Source organism: Oryctolagus cuniculus, chromosome 12 (assembly GCF_964237555.1).
Source record: "Oryctolagus cuniculus chromosome 12, mOryCun1.1, whole genome shotgun sequence".
In the NCBI taxonomy this organism is placed as follows: domain Eukaryota; kingdom Metazoa; phylum Chordata; class Mammalia; order Lagomorpha; family Leporidae; genus Oryctolagus; species Oryctolagus cuniculus.
The window spans coordinates 21,954,916-21,972,693 of record NC_091443.1 but is presented as its reverse complement, the minus strand read 5'-3'; the positions used below and the strand labels follow the sequence as shown (position 1 = coordinate 21,972,693).

Here is a 17,778-nt window from a genome sequence, read left to right as displayed (position 1 = left end):
AGTGAGAGAGAGAGAAAGGTCTTCCTTTTTCCATTGGTTCACCCTCCAAGTAGCCGCTATGGCCGGCACACTGCGCTGATCCAAAGCTGGGAGCCAGGTGCTTCCTCCTGGTCTCCCATGCGGGTGCAGGGCCCAAGGACCTGGGCCATCCTCCACTGCCCTCCCGGGCCACAGCAGAGAGCTGGACTGGAAGAGGAGCAACCGGGACTAGAACCCGGGGTGCTGGCATCACAGGCAGAGGATTAGCCTAGTGAGCCATGGCACTGGCCTTCTTTTTTTTTTTTTAAGATTTATTTACTTGAGAGGCAGAGTTACAGACCAAGAGAAGTAGAGAGAGACAGAGAGGTCTTCCATCCACTGGTTCACTCCCAAAATGGCTGCAAGGGCTGGAGCTGGGCCAATCCAAAGCAAGGAGCTAGGGGCTTCTTCAGGGTCTCCCACATGGGTGCAAGGGCCCAAGGACTTGGGACATTCTCTGCTGCTTTCTCAGGTGCATTAAGAGGGAACTGGACCAGAAGTGGAGCACCCGGGACTTGAACTGGCACCTGCATGAGATGCTGGCACAACAGGCGGATGTTTAACCTTCTATGCCGCAGTGCCACCGGCCCCTCTTTATTTCTTTTGAGATTTCCTTTCCTTTTCCTTTTCCTTTCCTCTTCCCTCCCTTCCTCCCTCCCTCCTTCTCTCCTTCCCTCCCTCCTTCCTCTTCCTTCCTTCCTTCCCTCCTTCCTCTTTGTTTCTTCCTTTCTTCCTTCCTTCCCTCCTTCCTTTCTCTCTTTCTCTTTCTCTCTTAAGTTTATTTTATTTATTTAAAGGCAGAGTTACAGAGAGAGAGGGAGAGAGACAGACAGAGGTCTTCATCTGCTGGTTCACTCCTCACATGGCCTCAACAGCTAGGGCCAGGCCAGACCAAAGCCAGAGCCAGGAGCTTCTTCCAGGTCTCCCATGTGGGTGCAGGGGCTCAAGCACTTGGGCCATCTTGTGCTTTCTTAGCCATCAGCAGGGAGCTTGATCAGAATTAAAGCCGCTAGGACTAGAATGGGTGCCAGTATGGGATGTCAGTGGCAGCATTACCAGCAATGCTACAATGCCAGCTCTAAGGGAAATGCATGGCATGCCCTGGCATCACAGTTAATAAAATTTCTGGTAAACGTGTTTGCTCTGAAGAGTGAAATTTTGGCCTAGCAGTTGGGTAGCTGGTTGTGGCGCTGTTTCCCATGTTGGAGTGCCTGACTTTGATCCCTGATTCCACTCCTGACATTGTCTTTCTACTGGTGCAAGTCTGGGGAGGCAGAGGTGATGTCAAAGTACTTGGGTTCTTGCTACCCAGGTGGGAAACTTGGTTTGAGTTCTTGGCTCTTAGCTTTGGCCTGGCCCAATCCTGGCTATTGCCAGTATTTGGGGAGTGGGCCAACATATTGGAGAGCTCGCTCTCTCTCTCTCTCTCTTAAATAATTGTTTTTTTTTTTTAATTTAAAAAAGACTTTTAAAAAACCTCAATCTATTAATATTAATACCTATTAATATTAATAAAATTAATATATTAATTAGTATTAATATAGCCATTCCAGCTTTCTTTTGATTAGTGTTGGCAGGTATACATTTTTCCATCCTTTTATTGGTAACCTATTTTTGTCTTTAGGTTTAAGATAATTTTGTTGTTTGCAGCATATAGTTGCATCTTAGATTTTGTTTTTAAAGATTTCATTTATTTGAAAGAGTTACACAGAGAGAGAAGGAGAGGTAGAGAGAGAGAGAGGTATTCCATCTGCTGGTTCGCTCCCCAATTGGCTGCAACAGCCAGAGCTGTGCCAATCTGAAGCCAGGAACCAGGAGCCAGGAGTTTCCTCCAGGTCTCCCACATGGGTTCAGGGGCTCAAGTACTTGGACCATCTTCCGCTGCTTTCCCAGGCTATAACAGAGAGTTGGATCGGAAGTAGAGCAGCTGGGACTTGAACTGTCACCCATATAGGATGCTGGCACTGCAGGCAGCACCTTTACTTGCTACACCACAGCGCCAGCCACACATCTTAGATTTTTATCCAGTCTGATAATCCTTATCTTTTAATTGGGGAGTTTAAACAAATTACATTTGATATGATTATTAATGTGATGAAGTTGAAAGCTACCATTCTGCTGCTGTTTGCCCTATCTGTACATTGTTCTTTCTCCCTTGAGTTCAGCCTTCCTTTAATGTTAAAGTATTTTATCTGATTCTATTTTTTTAAAAAATATTTATTAATTTATTTAAAGGCAGCGTTACAGAGAGGCAGAGACAGAGAAAGAGTGAGAGGTCTTCCATCCTCTGGTTCACACCCCAGATGGCCGCAAAGGCTGGAGCTGGACTGATCTGAAAACAGGAACCAGGAGCTTCCTCTGGGTCTCCCAAACAGGTGCAGGGGCCCAAGGACTTGGGCCATCTTCCACTGCTTTTCCAGGCACACCAGCAGGGAGCTGGACTGGAAGTGGAGCAGCCAGGACTCAAACCCGCGCCCACATGGGATGCTGGTACTGCAGCAGGCGGCTTTACCTGCTATGCCAGAGTGTCGGCCCCGTGATTTCATTTTAGTGGCTTTGTTGGTTTATTAGCAATAATATTTTTTAGTCATTGCTCTAGGATCTTGTAGTATACCTCTCAAGTAATAAAGAGATTTAAATAAGGAAAACTTATTTCCCTACAGAGTTACCATTTCAGTGCTATTCATTTCTTTTTATCAACCCAGATTTCCATTTAGTATCATTTTCATTCCTTTCAGAAGACTGCTTTTTGCAAAATACGGATTGGATGTTATTTTTCCTTTTTGCTCTTTGAAGATGTGCTGACTTTCATTACTTCTGATAATAAATACTGTCATCTTTTTTTTAAAGATTTATTTATTTATTTGAAAGTCAGAGTTACACAGAGAGGAGAGAGAGAGAGAGAAGAGAGAGAGAGAGGTCCTCCATCCGCTGGTTCACTCCCCAGATGGTCACAATGGCTGGAGCTGTGCCAAACCGAAGCCAGGAGCCAGGAGCTTCCTCTGGGTCTTCCTTGTGGGTGCAGGAGCCCAAGGACTTGGGCCATCTTCTACTGCTTTTTCAGGCCATAGCAGAGAGCTGGATTGGAAGAGGAGCAGCCAGGACCAGAACACCAGAACTGGCACCCACATGGGATGCCGGCGCCTCAGCGCTGTCCCCAGTACTGTCATCTTTGTCTTTTTCTGTATGTAGCGTATCTTTTCTCACTGGCTACTTCTAAGATTTTTCTCTGCATTACTTAGGTTTAATCAGTTGTTATTTGTGCCTTAGTGTAATTTTATTTGCTTCTTGTGCATGGGGTTCATTGAGATTCTTGGTCTGTGAATTTCTCATTTTCAACAGATTTGGGAAATGGTTGATTATTATGTGTTCCAGTTCTTTATCTGTCCTCTGCCACTCTGCAGACTTTAGTTTTGAGTATGTCAACTGCTTGAAGCTGTGCTTTGGGCCACTGATGTTTTCTGATTTTTGTTTTTCCTTCTTTTTCCATTTTTATGTTTCATTTTGGATACTTTCTATTGTGTTGTCTTCAAGTTTACTAATCTTTTGTCCTGTAGTGTCTAATCTGCAATTATTCCTATCCTGTGTGTTTTTCATTTCTAGAAATGGATCTTCGCCTTATTTTTATCTTCCATGTCTGTCATATGCTAAATCTTTACTTACATTTTTAAGATTTTATTTATTTATTTATTTAAGAGGTAGAGTTATATACAGAGAGGGAGAGACAAAAGCGAAAGGTCTTCCTTCTGCTGATTCACTCCCCAAATGGCCACAATGGCTGGAGCTGGGCTAATCCAAAGCCAGGAACCAAAGACTTCTTTCCTGTTTCCCACACGGGTGCAGGGGCCCATGGACTGGGGCCATCTTCCACTGCTTTCCCAGGCCATAGCTGAGAGCTGGATAGGAAGAGGAGCAGCTGAGACATGAACCAGCATTCATATGGGATGCTGGCGGCCACAGGCAGAGGCTTAGCCTACTATGCCACAGTGTTGGCCCCTACTTACTTTTTTAAACATGAAATATAGCAAGTGTTTTGATGTCTTTCTCTACTAATTCTAGGACAAGTATAATTTTTTGGCTTTATACAGAGTAATTTCTCTTCATTGTGGGCACTGTGTCTTCTTAGGTTTATTGCATGCCTGTCAATTTTTTAATTGGATTCTAAACACTGTAAATTTTACGTTATTGGATGCTGGCTATTTTCATTTTCTATAAATATCTCAAGCTTTGGTTCTCAGTCACAGTTAAGTTACTGGGAAACATTCTGATCTGCGAGAGTGTTTGCTAGGCAGTATCAGAATGGTCTTATCCAACTGTTCTAGAGTGAAATTTTTGTTACATTTTTTACTTTTATTGGCTATCTTCCCACATCAGATTTGTTTGTATGTTTTCAAATTTTAGTTTGCAACCTTAAATTTTCGTGGAAGGTTTTTCTGTTTTGTTGTGTTCTTTTTCCCTTTTGTCCTCACCCTCACAGTTGAGCCATTTTGGGGATCCTCAACACCCAGATTCCTAGACTCCCCGTCCAGGACCACAGAAGAGTGACATTTCTGTCCCATGTGGATACTGGCCTATCCCAGCTTCTGGTTTCAAGTGGAAAACCAGGCCATGGCCCTTGTCTTGAGTGGACAACCCGTGTCAGTCTCCTTACTAAACAAAGACTTAGTGGCTATTGCCTTCCACCAGACTCAGAACCCAGTGAACCATATCATGAGCCTTATTTATTACTCTGTTCTTTCCCTATTTTAGTCCCATAAAGGTATTTGTCCTTAAATCCAGCTAGGTCTTCTCTTTTTCCAAGGTTTTATTATAGAAGATTTTAATCAGAGAATCCTGGAGAGAAGTGCACAGTGACCTCACGTTTGCCCATCACTTGCATTTTGCCATCAGCATTTTGCTGTGACTTCTTTACCACGTGTCTGTCCATACACCCATCCTTGTGTGTGCTCGTCAGTCCATCTTACTCCAGGCTGGGCTTCCAAGTAGGCTGAGCTCTTCATCCATAAGCACTAAAGCATTACATACTGTTAGCCAGAGTCCAGTGTCTGCTTTTGAGGTAGTATCTACATACACTGCAATGTGCAGACTGTGAAGGTACCATTTGCCTGTGCTTTTGAAGCACTTCACCTATAAAGCTCAAGCCTTTATCAAGATGTAGAACATTACCATCCATGTGGAAGTAAACTTGTACCACCCGTGCCCTCAACGCCTACTCCTGCACTTCCGGAAGCAACCATTGTTCTGTCTTGCTGTGGTGTTGTGTTTTTTTTTTTTTTTTTTTAAAGATTAGTTTTGCCTACTCTGGCAAAAAAAAGCAAAACAAAACAAAACAAAACAAAACACCTAAATGAAAGGTCTCTGTGAGTGAGATCCCAGTAGAAAGAACGGGCCATCAAAGAAGGAGGTACCTTTCTCTGAAAGGAGGAGAGAACTTCCACTTTGACTATGACCTTGTCTAAATATGATCGAAGTCAGCGAACTCAAGAGGCTTCCATAGCCTTGGAAACTCATGACTAGAGCTTAGGGAGATTTCTGACGCCATAAACAAAAGTGTCAAATTGTTAAGTCAACAACAGGAGTCACTGTGTACTTACTCCTTATATGGGATCTCTGTCCTTAATGTGTTGTCCAATGTGAAGTAATGCTATAACTTGTACTCAAACAGTATTTTACACTTTATGTTCTGTGTGGGTGCAAACTGATGAAATCTTTATTTAATATACACTGAATCGATCTTCTGTATATAAAGATAATTGAAAATGAATCTTGATGTGAATGGAATGGGAGAGGGAGTGAGCAATGGGAGGGGTGCGGGTGGGAGGGGAAGTTATGGGAGGGAAAAAGCCATTGTAATCCATAAACTGTACTTTGGAAAATTATATTTCCTAAATAAAAGGTTAAAAAAAAGATTAGTTCTGCCTGTCTCAAATTCCTTATAAGAGAATCATACAGCACGTACTCTGTTATACAAGGGCTGCACGGCGTGTTTTGAGATTATCCATGTGGTTGCTGCAGTAAGTGTCTCCTTTCCAGTGCTGTGTGCTACTGTGCCTTTGTTTATATACAAACTAGCCAGTTTGTTGACTCATTTCAGCAGTGTCTTTTTTACTTCTCTTTTTATATTTTTATTGATCATTTTGTTGTGTTTGGAAAAAGTAAACATATCAAATATGAACCTAAGTGTTCCTTATTTATTTATTTATTTGACAGATAGAGTTAGTGAGAAAGAGAAACACAGAAAGGTCTTCCTTCCGTGGTTCACCCCCCACCCCCAAATGGCTGCCACAGCCGGTGCTGCGCCAATCCGAAGCCAGGAGCCAGGTGCTTCCTCCTGGTCTCCCATGCAGGTGCAGGGCCCAAGCACTTGGGCCATCCTCCACTGCCTTCCCGGGCCACAGCAGAGAGCTGGACAGAAAGAGGGGCAACCGGGACTAGAACCTGGTGCCCATATGGGATGCTGGTGCCGCAGGCGGAGGATTAACCAAGTGAGCCACGGCGCCGGCTCCGAGTGTCCCATATTTAACTGAAGTCTCCTACTTTAACCTGTGTGCATTCATTTTAAGTTATTTTATTTAAATTAAGTAAACTTAGCTAGTTTTTAATTTTACTAAGAATCAAGTTTAGTCCCTTTTATTTTCCCTTTGAGGTCTGTTCAGTGTGCATTGTCAGGGTTATCTTACATGAAATTTTAAAGTAGAAAATATATAAATGTATGGTTATATTTGGCATCCTAAAAATTCTCTTGTCCCAAAGATCATTTTAAGTAGTATGTCTATGGGATATATATTTGTTACGTGTACCTTTCAAAAAATTCAATAAAATTGGGGCCAGTGCTGCGGTGTAGTAGGTTAATCTGCCTGCAGTGCTGGCATCCCGTATGGGTGTTAGTTCAAGTCTCGCAGCTCTACTTCTGATTCAGCTCCCTACGGATAACCTAGGAAAGCAGTACAAGATGGCCCAAGTGGTTGGGCCCCTGCACCTGTGTGGGAGACCTGGAAAAAGCTCCTGGTTCCTGCCTTCGGATCGCCCAGTCCCAGTCACTATGGTCATCTGGGGAGTGAACCAGCAGATGGAAGACCCCTCTCTCTGTCTCTCCTCTCTCTCTGTAACTCTGTCTCTCAAGTAAATAAATAAATCTTTAAAAAAGTTCAATAATTCTATTATGATTTTGCTGTTATATTGAGTATATTTATCTTTAGTCACTATACTCCCTTGTTGCTATCAGCAGAATTCACAAACTCTTTGTTTTCAAGAGCATGTTCAGTTCAGCCAGCTGACCAATGGTCTTGCAATTTCATGGAACTGCTCCCTTAATTCTAGACGAATCCTGCAAAAGAATGTAAATTGAGTTACTTGACCATTTTTTTTCTGACATTTATGGTAAGGAATATCTAATGAATACATATGGAGTGAAGCTTCAACATTTGTTAAAAATTAATGTTTTATTTTGTTTTTGCCTTTCTCCAGGTTTGGCTGGGATGTGCCAGTAATTCTGAGAAACTCAGAAGAGACCCAGTTCAGCACAAGAGTTTTCAAAAAGCAAATGAGACAAGTCAAGAATCCTTTTGGCTTGGAGATCACTAATCCATCTTCAGCTTCAATTACAAGTTGGTGATTGTTTCCCAAAGCTTTTTTCTCACTATAGGCCTTCTTTTTGCCTTTATTTTCTTTATGGCTTCTTCTTCAGTAGGTCTTTTAACTAACATTTATTGGCCTGTATTTTATTCCAGGTACTGGACTGCATATTATAGATACAAAGATTAACGATTCACAAAACTTTGCTCCCAAGGAATTTATCAGCTAGTAAATAGACAGTTATGTACACAAAGGAGAAAAACAAAATATTCCAGGAGTTGATGAGAGAAGTCTCTTTGGACACTGCCATTTTCCTTGGTCTCCAGTACAGTGAGAAATGAGGTGCTAGGACTAAATGCAGGTGGTGGAAAATCTCTGAAGAACAGCTGTCTCTTACTCTGAAATCATGGTATTTTGCTATAGATTGTTTTGCTATAGAATGGTATCTTTTGTAGATGGTAATCGTAGCTGGCAGGTGTTTATCTCTGTACTTAGTTGTTTACTTGGAAGAATAAATTGTATGCAGGGCCATCTGGGAGCCGCCAGAGTGAATTATAAAGAAAGAAATGGTTACATTACTAAGGTGCTGAGACGTTCTGGAAAAGCATCATTGAGAAGCATATGCTAAGTCTTTCTTATTTTTCTTTTTCTTATTTCTTCCTTATTTTTTACTCTTTTTTTTTTTTTAAGATTTATTTTATTTATTTGAAAGACAGAGTTACACAGAGAAGGAGAGGCAAAGAGAGAGGAGAGGTCTTCCCGCTGGTTCACTCCCCAGATGGCCGCAATAGCCGGAGCTGCGCCTATCCGAAGCCAGGAGCTTCCTCCGGGTCTCCCACGTGGGTGCAGGGGCCCAAGGACTTGGGCCATCTTCTGCTGCTTTCCCAGGCCATAGCAGAGAGCTGGATTGGAAGAGGAGCAGCCGGGTGTTGAATCGGCACCCATATGGGATGCCAGCGCTTCAGGCCAGGGCTTTCACTCGCTGCACCACAGCACTTGCTCCTACTTTTTATATTTTAAAAAGACTTATTTACTTGAAAGGCACAGTGACAGAACACTCTTCCATATGTTGGTTATTCCCCAAATAGCTGGTCTGGGTCAGGCCAAAGCCAGGAGCCAGGAACTCTATCTTGGTCTCCCCCATGGAATGTGTTAGCCGGAAACTGGGTTGGAAATGGAGCAGCCAGGATTCCAGCCGGCTGGTATCTGGTGCAAGAGTCACAACACCTTAACCTGCCGTGACAGCCCCTTTTGTAAATTAATTAATTATTTTTGAATAGAGCATCTTGAGAGATAAGTAGGTGTTTACTTCTTGGTTTGTGGAAAATTCTAGGCAGAAGAGTGATGTGAACCAAGTCCTGTGATGGGTGAGAGACAGGTAGTAAGCACACTGGAGAAGCAATAGTAGCTGGTGCAGATTAAACACAGGGTAGGACAGGTGAGGGAGAGGTGTCTCGGAAGACCTGAGCTGCTTTACTCGGCTCCTCCACAGGCAGATCCCATTGCTGAGATAAGGAGACCAGGAAGAGCAGCAGGTTTTGGAAGAGAGGAAATGAATTGAGTTTTGCACTTTGGGACATTGAAGTGCTTTTTTGACAGTTCAGCAGAGGTAACAGGAGGCAGTTCTAGGTCCAGTTTTGTAGTCCTTTAAAGATTTTAGGCTGACACCTGTTCCCTTTACTCTTGTTCATATAGATTTTAGGCTGACACCTGTTCCCTTTACTCTTGTTCATATATATATGTGTGTGTATATATGTGTGTGTGTGTGTGTGGGTGTGTGTGTGTGTGTGTATTTTCCCATACGGGCTCCAGTTAGAGACCTGGCTGTTCTGCTTCGTATCTAGCTGACTTCTAATGCTCCTGGGAAAGCAGTGAGAGATGCAATAAGTAGTTTGTGCTTGGGCCCCTGCACCCATGTGGGAGATCTCGAAGAAGCTCTTGGCTGCTGGTTTCTGTCTGGCCCAGCCCCAGCCACTGCGGCCACTGGGGCAGTGAACCTGTAGATAGAAGTTCTCTCTCTGTGTCTTTCCCTCTCTCTCTATCACTCTTGTCTTTCAAATAAATAATTTTTTAAAGATGTCCATGTAGAACAGTGAGATAATATTGTGACAATAGTTGAGACATTTAAACAATTATTTATTTTATATGCAGGTAGATTAAAAATCCAGAATTTTTCCACCATTGTATTCAAAGTGTCTGACACAAAATAGAGGAATAAGAAAGAGCATCTGAAAACCTGATTTGATTTGACAGTGAATCAGAGAATCTGTTTCGCTCTTAGTCATTTAGTTAAGTTTGCTAGGGCTGGGTTGTTGGCATTTATGGTCATTGTGAAATGATATTGTATTTAGATTTGTGTTTCTGTGTTCCCATTATAGAGGCGTTAGTGATGCCGAAAGCAGGTCCTCAGTTATACACATTAGATGTGTTGAATTAATTTGGTTCAGGAATTCTATTGTCCTTTTGTAAACAGTTCCCTGTATTTTAGCTCGATCACCATGGTAAGAGCTAACATAAAGCAAGAGGGCCACGTAGAAAAACACACTGGGATTTTGGAGTAGTTTGTGAATCGCCTTCCCAGTGTACAACCTGGATTTCCATCTCCCAGTACTCGGGCTTGATGGTCTTCATTCTTGGGCTCCTTGTATGTCACTTCCTCTCTGGATTCTTCCTCTAGAAGGTTTGTGGCTTTTTTGCTGCGTTGTTTCTCTCTCTTTTTAAATGGCGCAACACATTTGACGCGTAGTGCTTACCTTTGCACGGTGTCTGTTACCTTTGCTTTCTTTGCCCTTACAGCAGGGCAAGGACAGGTTGAGCGAAATCAACTCAGGCTGCTTCCCTTAATTTTGATTCCAAACATCCTGGTTTACAACTGTTTCAGTTCTGCTACTGCTATTGAAGAAAGATGGTTTGGTGTGAGCACTGACTTTTTAAAGACTAAGAAAATATGAAAATGAGAACTTTCATTGCAGGAGACTGGAGGAAAACTAAAAAGAGTAGTTTTGCATGGGACTATCTGAAGCAACTTCAGGTAGGGTCAGTCAGTACATTCTCTTCTTGCTTTAGGTAATGGGAGAATTTGTGAAAGTAGAATTTCGTAGATTCAGTGGTTCTTTTTCATTAATTTCTAATAATTTCAGAGACATATTAACATTTTGTTAATGTCCAGGGATAGTGGTCTCTGATGCTCTCCCCTTTTTAGTCAAGCATGCGAAGTCTGTAAACACAGTGCTGAGCCTCTGGAACTCTGATTCTTTTCACTTAGCAAATTAATTCAGTAGTTTTATGTGTTCTGCAAGTTGGGATCTTTTTTTTAAAAAAAAAAAGATTTATGTATTTGAAAGGTAGAGTTAACAGAGAGGCAGAGAGAGAGCGAGAGCGAGAGTGAGAGAGAGATCTTCCATCTGCTGGTTCACTCCCCAAATGGCCACAACAGCTGGAGCCGGACTGATCTGAAGCCAGGAGCAAGGAGTTTCTCCCAAGTCTCCTATGTGGATGCAGGGGCCCAAGCACTTGGGCTGTCCTCTGCTGTTTTCCCAGGCCATAACAGAGAGCAGAAGAGGAGCAGCCGGGACATGAACTGGCCTCCATATTAGATGCTGACACTGCAGGTGGAGGCTTAACCTACTGTGTCACAGCGCCGGCCCCTGTTTATGGATTTTAATTAATTTGAGAAGGAAAGGGAGAGATGGAGAGAGAGAGAGAGAGAGCGAGAGAAATCTTCCATCTGCTAGTTCATTCCCCCAGGTACCCACAATAGCTAGAACTATATCAGGCCAAAGCAAGGAGCCAGAAACTCTATCCTGGTCTGCCACATGGGTGGCAGGAACCTGCTACTTGAAGCGTCATCTATTGCTTTCCAGAGTGTGTGTGAGCAGGGAGCTAGAATCAGAAGCAGAGACTGGACTCAGATCCAGGTACTCCAGTATAGGATGCATGCCTCCCAGGGGATATCTTAACTACTTACCAGATGCCTACCTTAGCTCACGCTTTTTTAATAGCTGCATAGTACATCCTTGTTGAGTTCTGTATATTACTCATTTCATTTCCTCTTCCTTGTCATTTGGGTTCATTCCAGCATTTTGCTATGATAACTAGTGCTATAGTTAATAGCCTTATTCATACATCTTTCCATATATCTTCCAGTAATACAAGAATATTGAGAGATTATTTTGGGGGTTTTCTTTTTCCACTTTTTTTCATGAGCTTTTTCTAGTTTACCCTTTCCTATCTACTACTTTTTTTTAAAAAAAGATTTATTTATTTTACTTGAAAGTCAGAGTTACACAGAGAGAGGAGGAGAGAAAGAGAGTCTTCCATCTGCTGGTTCACTCTTAGTTGCCCACAATGGCCGGAGCTGTGCCAATCCAAAGCCAGGAGCCAGGAGCTTCTTCTGGGTTTCCCATGCCGGTGCAGTGGCCCAAAGACTTGGGCCATCTTGTACTGCTTTCCCTGGCCATAGCAGAGAGCTGGATTGGAAGTAGAGCAGCTGGAACTTGAACTGGCGCCCATATGGGATGCCGGCACTGCAGGTGGTGGCTTTACCCACTTTGCCACAGCACTGGCCCCTCCTATCTACTTCTATTTACAATTTTTTTCTCTTGCCTCACATTGAATGGTTCTACAATGACATTGAGAAAAATATCTATGATTGTGTGTGTGTGTGTGTGTGCAGTTATATTAATGGGATGTTTTCTTCACCTATTTAATAGCTAATAGAATTTTCCATTCTTGAATTAATACCTGATTGGAATCAAGAAGTTCAGAATCAAATTCTGCTTCATTTATATGCAAAATTCCTGCCAATTAAAATTCAAGCATCTGCTTGTATTTGTGTATCTTCTTTAACACCTGCTCTTGACCACATTTTTAAACACAGGTAATGTAGCAATCAGAATTCCTATCAGCAAGCAACAGAAACAACTGTATTAAAAAGCTACTGCGTGGTTTAAAGAATTGCTACTAGGAACGGAGAGCCAGAATAAGGGACCATGACTGTTCAGCCAAGAACAGCCATCAAAACTGCCCTTTGGTCAAGTCTGGTACACTGCTGAATGTTGCAGCTTGCACAGCCAGCAGTATGAGCCCTTGGATGTCACTACCCTTGAACTTGATATTGTTACAACTGCCACTGTTGAGGGGGGAAAACCATATAGTAAGTCCTGTGTAAGTGTTACAGAAGAAAAAGTTGTATAATACAGTTTGTATGTCCGTTACACTTTATATAGCCACTTGGGTCCTTTTGAATTGCATTATCTTTTCTTATGTTGAACAAAAACAGATGAACAGGGATATTACTATTAAACCCTCTGTGTTTTGGAATCCCTACTCACTCCTCAGCATATTTTGCAAATTACAGGGCACATTCGCTGTATGACAAGAGTGCGTAGTCATGTTGCATATTAACATCAGTAAAGGTCACACTCTTTTCACTCTTTTTTCTTACTCCAGTGAAGTCTTCTAGATACCATGGGTTGTGGGTATCTGCTTTTGGAGACAGCTCTCCCCTGCTGCACCATTTCTTGTAGTTAGAGTTATTTACACCATTAGAGTGGAGAAAGCCTTGAGTTGCCAAAAGAGAAAAATTAAATTGATAATTTCTAAACTTAGATGGATAAGTATTGAGAAGTTGACTGGTAGCACCCCAAAGTTGTGTAGACACTGAGATTTTTATATCTCTCGTTGTAGTAGAGGCCAGTTCCACCCTTTGTAGATATCTACCTTATAACAAGTTCCATTAATTGCCAGCAGCCTGGCCAGCTTCCAGAAGGAAACTTGTGTTATGCACCCTGTGTCATTGTACTCAGTTATACTAGGTAATTCCCATTCTGTTTGTGGTTTGTTTTCTGCAGCTGGCCTAACCTTGACAACAGATTGCCTTGAAGATAGCCACCTCACCTGCTACTGGGGGTGCAGTGTGCAGAAGTTATATGAAGCCCTGCAGAAGCACGTTTACTGCTTCAGAATAAGCACCCCCCAAGCTTTAGAAGATGCTCTGTATAGCGAATATCTGTATCAAGAACAGTATTTGTATCCTTCTATCTGCTATGCCCGTTAGCACATTAAAATCAGATTTTTATGGTTACAGTAAATGTTGCTTAGTTATTGATCCTTTTTTAAAATTGTTTTTATTTTGACCATCTTGGCAATTTTCCTTTACATTTTCAAAAAGTATTAAAAAGGACAGCAAAGAAGAAATATATTGCCAGTTACCAAAAGACACTAAAATTGAAGACTTTGGTGCAGTGCCCAGATCTCGCTATCCACTTGTAGCGCTGTTGACCTTAGCTGACGAGGATGACCGAGAAATTTATGACATCGTAAGTAATTTACAATTCTGAGAGCATTGTCTTCACATGGTTTGAATGTTGGTTCTTAATTATTTGGCAAAATGGAAAAGGTTTTCATTTCTGAAGATATGCATTTGGTCTGGACACATTTTTCTTGAAAAAGGAAAACAAGGGACATATACCTAACATGATTATTACATGTGTAATAGTGCCTTATGAGTCACAAAAATATAACTATTTAGAAAATAAAAGAAAGGTTTTGGTTGCTTTAAGATAATGTCATAAATTCCACATCTGTCATGTTTGCTACATAGACAAAATTCTGTTGAGAAGCATGTTTATTTATTTTTATTTTCCCCAAAGAAACCTTTTATTTAAGGAATACAAATTTCATAAGTACAACTTTAGAAATATAGTTATTCTTCCCACCATACCCACCCTCCCACCCTACTTCCTCCTCTCTCTCCCATTCCCAGTCCCATTCTCCATTAAGAATCATTTTTAATTAACTTTATACACAAAAGACCAACTCTATACCAAGTAAAGATTTCAACGATTTGCACACATACACAAAAGAACTGTTTGAGAACAAGTTTTACAGTTAATTCTTTCAATACAACTCATTGAGGACAGAGGTCCTGCATGGGAAGTAAGTACACAGTGACTCCTGCTGATAATTTAACAATTAACACTCTTTCATGTATGATATCAGTGATCAACCAAGGTTCTTGAAATGAGCTGCCTAGGCTATGCAAGCCTTTTGAATCTACAATCCCCATCAGTATTTAGACAATGGCATAAGCAAAGTGGAAGTTCTCTCCTCCCTTCAGATAAAAAGTACATCCTTCTTTGATGGCCACTTCTTTCCACTGGGATCTCACCCACAGAGATCTTCATGTGGATATTTTTTTTGCCACAGTGTCTTGGCTTTCCATGCCTGAAATGCTCTCATGGGCTTTTTCAGCCAGACCAGAATGCCTTAAGGGCTGATTCTGAGGTCAGAGTGCTGTTTAAAGTGATTGTCATTCTATGAATCTGCTGTGTGGACTGCTTCCCATGTTGGAACAGTCACTCCTTTTTAATTCTATTATTATTACCAGGCACTTGATCTTATTTATATGGTCCTTTTAACACTTAATCCTACCTGTATTATTGCTTTAACACTTAAGATGGCATATTTACCACCCAGCTTAATGGGATTTGGGGTCCCATGGCAAGTTTTTAAACTGTACTCTTAGAAGCAAGTCTGTAGGAATGTGTATGGAACTATACAATTACAGTTACAAGCTTCCTCCTCCCTCTCTTATTCCCACTCTTATTTTTCACTGAGATCTAGTTTCAATTGACTTTATACATATATGATTAACTCTGTGTTAAGTAAGGAGTTCAACAAATAGTATGAAGAAGAAAAAAAAAAAAAAAACTGTTCCTTAACAGTCAAGACAAGGACTGTTCAAGTCTTTGCTTCTCAAAGTGTCAGTTTCACTTCTACAGATTTCCTTTTAGGTGCTCTATTACTTATCACAGATCAGAGGGAACATATGATATTTGTCCCTTTGGGACTGGCTTATTTCACCAAGTATGATGTTTTCTAGATTCATTCATTTTGTTGCAAATGACCAGATATCATTTTTTAAAACACTGTGTAGTATTCCATAGAATACATATTCCATAATTTTTTTATCCAGTCTTCAATTGACAGGCATTTAGGTTGATTCTATTTCTTAGCTATTGTGAGTTGAGCTGCAATAAACATGGGGGTGCAGATAACACTTTTATTTGTTGATTTCATTTCCCTTGGGTAAATTCCTAGGAATAGGATGGCTGAGTCATATGGTAGGTCTATATTCAAATTTCTGAGGTATTTCCATATTGTCTTAAATAGTGGTTTTATCAGTTTAGATTCCCACCAACAGTGGATTAGGGTACATTTTCCCCCATATCCTTACCAGCATTTGTTGTTTGTTGATTTCTGTATGAAAGCTACTCTAACTGGGTTTAGGTGAAACCTCCTTGTGGTTTTGATTTGCATTTCCCTGATGGCTAGTGATCCTGAATATTTTTTCATGTGTCTGTTGGCCATTTGGATTTCCTCTTGAAAATGTCTGTTTAAGTCCTTCGCCCATCTCTTAACTGGGCTGTTTGTTTTGTTGTGGAGTTTCTTGACCTCTTAACTTGACAGGTCACATTCAAAACTCAAAATACTGTATGAAATTACCTTCAGGCTGTGTGTTTGTAATGTATTTATGAAACAAATGAACTTCCTCTTTAGACTTGGGTCCCATGCCCACGATTTCTCACTGTGTGTATGCAAAATATTCCAAAGACTGAAAAAAATTGGAAATCCCCAAACCCTTCTGATTCCAAGCATTTTGGGTAAAGGTTGTTCCCCACGTGAGTGCAAGGGCCTAACCACTCAGGCCATCCTCTGCTGCTTTCCTAGGAAAGTGGAGCAGCCGAGACTGGAACTGGAGTCCATATGTGATGCCGGCATCACAGGTGGCAACTTCACCTGCCATGCCACAATGCTGGCCCCAATATGTACAGTTTCAAAAAAGTCATGCCAACACTAATCCTCTGCCTAGCAGCGCCGGCACACCGGGTTCTAGTCCCGGTCGGGGAGCCGGGTTCTGTCCCGGTTGCCTCTCTTTCAGGCCAGCCCTCTGCTGTGGCCAGGGAGTGCAGTGGAGGATGGCCCAGGTGCTTGGGCCCTGCACCCCATGGGAGACCAGGAAAAGCACCTGGCTCCTGGCTCCTGCCATCGGATCAGCGCGGTGCGCCAGCCGCAGCGCGCCGGCCGCGGTGGCCATTGGAGGGTGAACCAACAGCAAAGGAAGACCTTTCTCTCTGTCTCTCTCTCTCACTGTCCACTCTGCCTGTCAAAAAAAAAAAAAAAAAAAAAAAAAAGTCATGCCAACAGCAGTGTATTTCCAGAACCTAGCCTGGAATACAGTAGGTGCTCAATAAAGGTGGGTAAAAAGAAGTCACCCCAGGTGATGTCTGTGGCCCCCACAGAGCTTCACAGCAAGACTCCTGCGTGTGCATGAGGTGGTGTGTGTGTCGGGGGGGGGGGGTCTGATTTTCCTGCTTCCTTTATCCATCCTCCCTCTCCCCCTTCTTCCTGCGCTTTCAGTTGAGGATGAGCAGACCTGTTAATCCGGTGCTTTATCTTCCAACCTCTTCCTTCTTTGCACCGCCTGCCTGGGGAAGGTGACCCTCTTCTCACCCCCATCTCTTCGAGGTTCCATGAGTTCTGTTTCCTGTTGTATCCTTCCAGTTAAACTTTCAAAAATTATCTTTATTATTTCTTTGAGAGAGATGGAGGGCTCTCCCATCCACTGGTGCATTCCCCCAAAGGCCCACAGTGGCCAGAGACTGAAGCCAGGAGCTGGGAACTCAATCCAGGTCTCCCAGGTGAGTGGCAGAGACGTAACTAGTTCAGCGCATCACTGCCTGCCAGGGTCTCCTTTAGCAGGAAGCTGGGGTCAGGAGCCAGTGTTCCCCCTGGGAACCCAGGTACCCTGCGGTGTGTTGTACATCCCAGTCAGCATCTCAGCCAGTGGGCATAGTGTCCACTGCTACCTTTTGCTTTTGTCTTGAACAAAAAAGACAGATCTTGGTCATTTTTTCCCCTTCCTTTCACTAATGGTGCTGTCTGCATTCAGTGTGCTAGGTGTCTTCTTGGTTTTCTAATTTTCTTCCTCCATCCAAACAGAAAAGGTGTGTGTGTGTGTGTTAAAATAAATAACGGGCCGGTGCTGCGGCTCACTTGGCTAATCCTCTGCCTTGTGGCGCCGGCACACCGGGTTCTAGTCCCGGTCGGGGTGCTGGATTCTGTCCCGGTTGCTCCTCTTCCAGGCCAGCTCTCTGCTGTGGCCCGGGAGTGCAGTGGAGG

At 42.5% G+C, this 17,778-nt stretch overlaps 1 protein-coding gene across 4 annotated transcripts in view; it reads left to right on the top strand.

Annotated features, from left to right (window-relative positions):
• CGRRF1 (cell growth regulator with ring finger domain 1) overlaps positions 1–17,778 on the top strand; it is a 43,651-nt gene that overhangs the window by 12,731 nt on the left and 13,142 nt on the right. For all 4 annotated transcript variants that reach the window (XM_008269675.4, XM_008269674.4, XM_070053641.1 and 1 more), the window contains 3 exons: positions 7,486–7,625; positions 13,446–13,623; positions 13,766–13,913. In XM_008269675.4, coding sequence (XP_008267897.2) covers positions 7,486–7,625; positions 13,446–13,623; positions 13,766–13,913 — 466 coding nt within the window. The remainder of the gene's footprint in view (positions 1–7,485; positions 7,626–13,445; positions 13,624–13,765; positions 13,914–17,778) is intronic.